The sequence below is a fragment of the Aptenodytes forsteri genome, unplaced genomic scaffold (assembly GCF_000699145.1).
Source record: "Aptenodytes forsteri isolate BGI_AS27 unplaced genomic scaffold, ASM69914v1 Scaffold93, whole genome shotgun sequence".
NCBI lineage: Eukaryota > Metazoa > Chordata > Aves > Sphenisciformes > Spheniscidae > Aptenodytes > Aptenodytes forsteri.
In genome coordinates, this window is record NW_008794665.1 from 9779502 (window position 1) to 9788246 (window position 8745).

Consider the following 8745-nt stretch of genomic DNA (forward strand, 5'->3'; position numbering starts at 1 on the left):
TCCGATGGCACCAGCCCCTGAGCCACGTGTTGATCAGGTGTGTTTTCACCAGCCCTGGGATGCCCCAGCCCTGGAAGTGTTCAAGGCCAGGTTGGATGGGGCTTTGAGCAACCTGGTCTAGTGGAAGGTGTCCCTGCCCATGGCAGGAGGTTGGAACTATATGATCTTTAAGGTTGCTTCCAACTCAAACCATTCTATGATTCTATTATAAGTTGCGGCTTTTTGTTTGCTTTTTTAGTATGTTGAACTTTTCTGCTAACAGGCCTGACAAGAAAGCATTACATGTCTGTGGAAGAAAAGTAGAAAGAATAAACATAAGTAACTTGGGTGCTCTTTATATTTCACTACTACCTCTAGACCTCAGTTGAGATCAGGCTCCCTCGTACGGGGTGTAGAGAAGCTGTATTTAGGTTGTATCTAAAGGCACTTTTTGTATTAACCCTGCAGCTCTGCTCTGGACAACCCGGGAAGGGGCTGGAATGCGCCAGGACTCTGCACCCAGCTTCCCATCTGGAGAAAACCAAGGCCCACATCTACAAAGCATCAATTCAGGTCTCGGGGTTTTCTCTGCAGCCTCCAGCACGCAGGAACAGACTCTGCCTCACTCAGCAGGTGCCTGATTTGTTTTATTTAATTAAATGCTTGATTTAAGGCTCAAATAATCCACCCACCCCCAACCTAGAAGACAGGCAGAGAGAGATTTTCTTCCCCCACGTACCCCTCTGAAGTTAGCAAATGTTAAGCAGTGGGTAGGACAGGGTTAGGTTGAGGAGCACAGCATTTGGCACTGTGGTGAGTGTGACAGCCTTGCAAACCTGAGAAAAAGGGGTGATCTCCTACTTGCTGGCCTGTGGCAATAGGAGTTCTGGGGGTGTAGGCCGTCTGTGTGACTTCCTTGAGGAATCTGGTTCAAAGTTGGTTGACTCTTAAGCCTAGGTTAGCTTGTCCTGGTACACTGTTTTCTCCTTTTATAGCTTGGGCTTTTGTTTCAGTCTTAGACTCCTGAAACACCTTCAGAAATGGGAATGCAAGCTGCTGTTGAATTTGGTCAGGGCGAAGTCAGGCCTTGCAGTTGTCGTTATGTGCACGAGAAATGGTATGACCTGTCCATGTAGATTATGTAGCATATTTATTTGTAGCTTGGATGAGGTGGGATGGGATAACCAATGCTTGTGTGCTGTTAATGCATGAGGACATCCGTTGTTTTCTATTTTCTTATACTAAAGCTGCTTGTAGGGAAAGGACTGTCATTTTATGCTATGTCTATATAGCATCTGACCTCCAGGATCCTGGCCTGTGACCAAAGCATGTAGGCACCAAACAAATAATATATAATAATAATATATGGCATTGGCGTAAGCTATTCTGGCAAAACGTAGCTAATGGAGACCCAAGCTTAGTGGCTAGATTTTCAACATTACACAGTAGCAAATAAGCTTGGGGAGTTGCAGCTATGGGTCAGACACAACCCCTCACAGGAACCAGCTCTTGGGGAGAAAAACAAATAGTTGTGTGATTTAATTAAAAAAAAAAATCCCAACTTTTTCAAAAATGGGAACTTCGTTCATTCCACAAAGAAATCTAGCGTGTACTTGATAAAAGCACCCACTTCAGTCCCATAGTTTTATCAAGAGAATTGCTGAAGAGGGTCTTCCAGCTCTACAAGGAGAATTAATTTTCCAAAAGTCCTTAGCATCCAGCGACTACTATAAATTTGACTGAAAGCTGCTGAATTTTTTCAGTTTTGAAAATCCAGTTACTTCATACTCAGAATGTGAATGCTGGAATCTAACAGTAAGCTTGTTCTTTTGAAAATTATGGCCAAAGAATCTGTGTGTGTGTCTCTCTCTCTCTAATTTTTAATGGATTTTGAGTTACCCAGAGCTAAACAGAATCAGAAATTGCTGAGACATAAATATCACTGTAATGTAAAAATATTCACCATTTAATCCTGATAAATACTGGATTATAGACTTCGGAACACAGACTGACAATTATTGGAAATCATGTGGTCATCTCAAGTATACAGTATTTCAATTAAAATAAAACCATAAAATCCTTGTTCTTTTTTAAAAGTACCATCTAGCATATAATTTATTTGGATGAACTCTACAAATACACACATTATATCATGCTAGAAGAACTTGAGAACCACTTTTTTCTTATTCCCAGGGTCTCTTGACTGTTGGTAAGACATGACAGTCATAATGATAGAATTGGTTTACAGTTGCAAATTCTGCCAAATATCTCACAAATTATGTTTGGCAAACAGCACTGCCTCTGTTTCACAAAGATAATGATCTGATGCTTTGTTTATGTGGCAGCAAAGGAAAATAGTGTTTTAGAGCTTGTGATAGATCTTCAAAAAGTTTGTGCGGTATTCTAAACTTCTGATACACTTAATTGTTACCACTTTATTAAATACAGAGTAACACAGACTTTAAAAGTATCCTTCAAAAAAGAAAAAAAAAACCCTCTTCAATTAAATAGGTTGTGTCCATTTTATTTCCTCAGCATTTACCCAGACCTCCATAGCAGCTGCTGTGGATATGCATGCAATACTTTTTACACCTGATGGTGTCGAACATACAGATGAGTTGCCATAAAGGCAACTCATTTTATATAGTTATAGATTTAGTGTTATAGAAGTGCTTTTAGGGTGTAGTCTGAAAACCATGGTACGCAAAGGGAAACACGCTACATCAGACTTGAGCCACCTAGAAACCTGCAGCCCGCAGGCAGTTTGGAAAGGAAAACAGCATAACCTTGACAGTGCTACTCTTTGGATGACTCTGAGGAGAAAAAGAAAGGAGCAGTGGGTTTGAACTGAATCTGTGACTCTGCTCTGAGACAGACTGTTTCCATTCTGTATCCTGTGGTACAAACCTACCTGGTAAGGGCTAAACTTTATTGGGAAATCCACTGGGAATTTGTTTTGGCAACAGCATCGGGCCAAGGGTAGAGCATACCATACCAGTAGTGGGTCCAGGTGCCCTGACACAGCTGGCACCTGCAGCCAGACTGTCAGCAGGCTCAGATGGCATGTCCTAGGTCTCCCTGTCTCCTCCGCTGCTGGCACAGCAGTGTCCCAGGGGGGTTCAGTCTGGGAACCAGGTGCTATTTCTTGAGTCTGGGAGACGGTCTCTGCTTTGGTTCTTTGTCTAGCTGGTCAGATGGGGTGGGCAGGATGTGCTGTGGGACTGCTGCAGGGATGGCAGAGGAGGCATTGCCCAAAAGGGAAGGGCAAGGTGGTGCAGATCACTGACCTCAGCAAAAGGGTTGTCCTGTCCCTGGGCAAGGGGCCAGACCGAAGGCATTCATCTTGGTGATGGCAGCAAAAAAAAGCCCTGTGCCCACGGGGACCTTATCTGCCTTGACACTGACCAAGGTGGTTTGGGGAACCTCCTTTTTTTCTGCAGGAGATGAGCACCAGTAGCAGTCCTTCTCCTTGTGTGGCCTGCGTCTTTGTGCAGCTTCTTTGGCTGGACTTTTGGGATGGAGGAACAGGGATACAATAGGAAACCTGGCAATAACCACCCCAGGAGAAGCATCTTTTGTGGGAAAGGACAGGGAATGCGGGGCCCTTGATTTGACCTTGAGATGAGAACCAGCAGCTATTGTTGAGGTTAGGCAGAGCTGTGGCAGTGGTCTTGGCATGGGAGGTCATGTCCACTGGCCTAGAGCTGGCTGGGGAGTGGATGAGGAGAGAGGGGCTTGCAGGCTTCCAGCTGTGAACAGGCCTCTTCCTGCTCTTCATCGTTTGATGTTTTCCACCAGACATATCAGAGCTGCTTGTACTGAGGCAGCAAAGCCCGCGAATGTTTATCCAAGGCTGTCATTGGTGGTGAAAACTGGAATGGCCAGCAGAGAGAATTGGAAAGAGTGGAGGCAACTGCATGTAGGGCTGTCCTGCCTCTTTTTCCGTCTCCATGAGGCCTTGCCTCTTCCCGTTAAGGGAAAAGAAGCTGAAAATGTGGGAAGGACAGGATTCATGCAATCTTGAGACTGTGGAAAGGGTTAGTGGGAAAGAACAGAAAGATGGAAAGGGCGCAAACTCCTCTGATTTTACTGAAAGACTGGAAGGAGGTGGCATTCCAACTTGGTTGAGGTTGCACCAGGTTGAGATTAAAAGGGACGGTAAAGTACACAAATACCATGAGCAAGTTAAAGGGGAGGTAGCCCCTTCAACTGTCATGTGTAGCTCTTCTGACAGCCCTTATATCTATCTGTCTTGTTACTACAGACTCGCTAATGCAAACACAATGAGATCTTTTAGGGGTTTATGGAAGTTTGCTAGCAAAATACTGGCTCCAAGGCCAGATTCTGGCTATGTTTGGGCATGAGAGACTGCAACTGCTAATAACTAAGGCTAAGCTGACCTTCATGCTGCCATCTAGTGTTTCCTCATAGACAGAAACAACATCCCAAAAAAGAAACTTCGAAGCTCCATAATGCTGTATTCAGAACAAATGTAATTTATTCCTGCTGAAATACAATGCTGGACAACACACAAGCTGAAGGAGTGGGAATGGGGAAGAGACATGCAGAGGACTGTGCTCAGGGTGAATATTTAGGGAAACACCTTTTCTTAAAAAAAATTGTAACTATTTCATCCAGGAACAGAGACATGTCCACAGCAAGATAATTACTCAGAACCAGAATTTGTCCTCATTTGTTTTTTGCTCTGTGAAATTAATATGGCTGTTTGCAAGGTGCAACAGTACACAACAGAGCAAGAATCCAAGCAGAAGCTTGTCTTAACCAAGAGAGACCAGCATAAGAGGCTTGGCAGGTTCTTCTTGTCTGTCCTTGCTACTCTCATAAAAAATGCATGGTATGTTTACTTCACAGCCATCAGATGCTAATTTTTCTTTCAAGTATACATGATGGCTAACAAGAGGTAACAAGTTATTGCTGGGGACACATGCAAAAGGTTTGACTCCTGGCCCTTCAAAGCTTGATCCCTGGCTTTGAGGAGCTGTAACAGGATGCTCTTCCAACTGTTGCACATCCTGGATTCATGCTGGAACTGTAGAACTCTAACCCTAATAATAATGACTCAAGAGTTCATGGGCTGGATGATACAATTACAACAGAGAGAGCATTCTTTTTCCCCAGGCTTCTTTAAAATGTTTTGAGTCAAAGTCCAAAACAAACACCAAACATCCAAAAATCATTGTTCTCTTTTGGAGACCCTGAGGAGCTTTGCTTCCTGAGAACCTGAGCAGGAAAGCTGCCAGGAAGGACTGCACAAGTGAAAAATGGCAAAAATCTGCTAATTTAAGAAAACAGACTGCCCAGAAGGAAAGGAAAGCCATAATGAGGAGTCTTTAAATGCCAGCTCCTACTGGCATTGTATGAAATCAGGTATGAATTTAGTAATTCACAGGAAAGTTTTCCCATTTATAATAAAATTTTGGTAGCAATAGAACACACGTGTTTCAACATTATGTATACAAACTGACTGCATGTTCTCACTGCAGTGGTAACACGGCTTGTTTAGGTGAAGAGGAATATCAGCACAGCAAAGAACAGAATCAATCTCTTCAGCAGAAAGGACCATGTACTTCTCTGCTTACAAATCACCTCTCAGGTCAAAACGTGAATGTTGTCTCAGGCCCTTAGGTCTTTCAAAGACCTAGTCCGCAGAGCAGAAAGTCCTCAGGTGCGTAATGGTAGAGCCCATGTGTCTCATTCATACTATTCCTGTTTTTTCACCAAGAGAACAAGTACATCCCAGTCCCACCAAACAGAGCCTACTGCGGGATTAAGGCATCATTATTCTTCCTTTCCTGTTGGTACAACGCTGTAACACCCATGTAGGTACCAAAAGCTTTCTCCTAAACATGCTGAACAAAAAAGCAGCCTTTCTTTATGCTTAGCGGGCTTTGTATTCAGACCTAACAGAGTTGTATGCTGTGACTATACGGCTTTTATTTTCCAAAGCTCTTGTTTAACGCTTATTGCTGTGGAATTCACATTCTCCTTCAGTTCCTTGTTCTCCCCCCTTCCATGGAGTCATGATGACACTCAGCAAGGATAAGTGAATGAAAAAAAGATACGCTTCAGCTCTCTTCCAAAGTGCTCAGGATATCTGTGGATTAAAAAAGAGCAAGAGACTCCTGTTTTACAGCTTCATCTCCAAAGAGCCCATCTGAGAACACTACGGGGCAAAGGCTTGAAAACCAAGAGCACGTGTCTGCAAGCAGTCTCTTCAGGATCTGCATCACCTGCTTGCTTACAAAATGGCCACATGCTTGCTGGTGTGGGATACGGGGCCCACAGAGCAATGGCCGTACAGCTCCAAAAACAACCTATTCCCCATCCAGCAGGGAGAGACTGCCGTTGGGGGCTCTGGCATCGGGGTTCACCCACTGCTTTTACTCCAAGGGGAAGTGGGTGAGGGCTTTGTAGGTAAGACATGGCCAAAGCCACAGGAATCAGCACAAAGCTTGTGGGGCACATGCCATGGTCTCTGCTCTCCAGTCCTCTGCCAACCAGTTTAAGTGGGCCAGTATTTTTTTTTAACTCTTCTTCTGTAAATTTTTTTAAGACAGTTTTTGTGTAAATGTTGCAAAAGAAAATTTATTATTTCTTGAGGAACAAATTTCCCCCCGCACCCACACAATTTAATTTTTTTCCCTCCTCCTCTTCTAACGATAGATTAAACATGCCAATGGGAAGCTTGCACAGCTTCCAGCATTGGGTGGATTTATTTTTTTTTAAATCAAAAGGTACAAATTCAGTTGTTCTTATCTTCTCAGTTTTGGGGACAGAGATTTTGCCCTTCAGGCAAGCTAAATAAATAGGAAGGACATCAACTTCAGTATGTTGTTTGTCTCACGATTCACTATAACATTTCCCTAGTACCAGGCATGGCCGCCTCCCGAATAAGCAGAGTTAAAACTTTCCTGTAGGTGTCTAAGACCTCTTGGGCAGAAGGCCTTTCAGCCGGGTCCTTCTTCTTACATGCTGCATGGATGTCAAACAAATGCAGTCGCACAATGTCACTTCCTTCAACATGGCCCAAGAAAAAATTGGAGACATCCGGGATTTTCCAGATGTCTGTTTTCTCGTCATAGGGAGGCATGAGGTCATCCTCGAATGGCACCTCTTCTCCATAGGGCCAACGCTGCTCAGGAGCTACAAACTCGCCCCGGAGCTCCCGATGACCACACTTCACCAGCCTGCCGGCACTCCTGTTCACAAGAGGCAAAGCGTCCAAATCATTCACCAGGATGTGAAAGTCACTTGTTAGGAGATACTGAGAGAGGACCTTGTCCAGGTCATTCGAGTCGCACATCACTAAGGTGCCCAGAGGGCTGCTGTGCAGGTACCGAATGATGCTCACATAGTCTATAGCAAGCATCAACCTGCGATGCCAGGTGTTCATGCCCTTGTACTTGGGGATGTGCAGAGTTTCATTCAGGCCCCTCAGGGAGCCTAGAGGATGGTACTCGGTAAGGATTGTGAACTGCTGCACACAGTAGCCAAGCAGCCGGACAACATGCTTGCTTTGAAGTGCTTTCAGCATCTTCAGTCCGTGGAGAAAGTCCTCCTTCAGCTCTGAGTTGGTGAGCTGTGAAAGGACCACTTTGTTTTCCTTCCACTCGGAAAGGAAGACCTGAGAACACAAGAGACACATAAGACACGTGGAGAGCCTTCTTCCACTGACTGCTACCAGCTGCCGCTGACCTCCGAGTGACTTAGTCACAACTGCAAATTACAGTCACCAGGCACAGTCAAGCCTTTAGGTAGGGCCATGTACCTGTCACAGCAAGCCCTTACCGACATTGTAACTACATCACAATTTCCTAAGTTTTCTTTGGAATGGGCAATGCAGATGAATTAAATTATTTCATACCACCCAACCAGCCAGGCTTACTCTGCCATGATTGTACCACGCTCCACAAGCGCTTCACCGATCTCTGTGATTTTTCTTGTGTAGCTGGATGTCGTTCAGTGTCAGAGAGGTGGCCCAGGGCTCTGGTCATGCTCTCCTACCTGTTCTGTGCACCTTATCAGTGGCCATATGCCCCTGGATGTCTACAGTAATTAGCTGCTGCAAGGATAATTATAAAGCAGTATGGGCATTAATTAGCCAGCAAACAGTGAAAGCTCTTTATCCACAGGAGAGAAGAAAGGAAAACCAAACTCACCTTTTTCACAGCACCTTCACCAACACACTTGAGTTTCCTGACTTCCCTATTTATGGCTTCGCAAGAGAGCCACGGGGAACAATTCTTCACTGCTCCCAATTTGAAGTACCCGAAAGGGCAGAGGCCGGGGTCTGTTTCGGCGCGTCCCGAAGAGATGTAAAATTTGTTGACGTACAGGTAGAGAAGGGCATTAAGGAGCAGGATGGCCGCGAACAGTAATGCCAACGAGACAGATGACACCTCCCTGGGAGGAAACTCCCTCCTAACGAAGTGTGGTTTCTTTTCCATGGCCGTGCCTTCTGCATTCTCCGTGAAAGACGGAGGCTAAGCAGGACACTCTTCCCAGCCCGGGGATGAACGTCTGTGGGGCTTTTTCATTGCAGGCTACACAATCGCCTCGCAGACACCACAGTCCTGAGCCTGCAGCCTACGAGAAAGGCCACGCGTGGCCCCGGTATATGTTAAAAGCGGTTTCAAGCTCGACGCTCGCTGTTCATCCCCCTGGTTTTCTAAACAGGAGGGCCCGGGCTGCCGGCCACCCCGGGCAGGGACGTTTGACCGCGGAAAACACAGCAGCCGGGGGAGT

The 8745-nt window shown here is 45.3% G+C and overlaps 2 protein-coding genes across 2 annotated transcripts in view; one reads left to right on the top strand and one right to left on the bottom strand.

Annotated features, from left to right (window-relative positions):
• Nucleotides 1–4459: 4459 nt before the first annotated feature.
• POMK (protein-O-mannose kinase) lies at nucleotides 4460–8724 on the bottom strand. The gene is made up of 2 exons (XM_009273591.2): nucleotides 8160–8724; nucleotides 4460–7624 (listed from the first exon to the last, which is right to left on the bottom strand). The coding sequence occupies exons 1-2, from the start codon at nucleotides 8445–8447 to the stop codon at nucleotides 6851–6853; spliced, it is 1062 nt and encodes a 353-aa protein (XP_009271866.1). The 5' UTR covers nucleotides 8448–8724; the 3' UTR covers nucleotides 4460–6850.
• Nucleotides 8513–8745, top strand: part of HGSNAT (heparan-alpha-glucosaminide N-acetyltransferase) — a 13303-nt gene continuing 13070 nt past the window's right edge. The window contains exon 1 of the mRNA XM_009273643.1: nucleotides 8513–8518. Within this exon, the coding sequence (XP_009271918.1) occupies nucleotides 8513–8518 (6 nt within the window). The remainder of the gene's footprint in view (nucleotides 8519–8745) is intronic.

Excerpts from the sequence above, each read along its gene's own strand:
- POMK (XM_009273591.2), bottom strand. The coding sequence starts at position 8,447 with ATGGAAAAGAAACCACACTTCGTTAGGAGGGAGTTTCCTCCCAGGGAG. Across the intron at positions 7,625-8,159 it reads GTGAAGGTGCTGTGAAAAAG|GTCTTCCTTTCCGAGTGGAA; the intron begins GTGAGTTTGGTT and ends TTGTGTTCTCAG.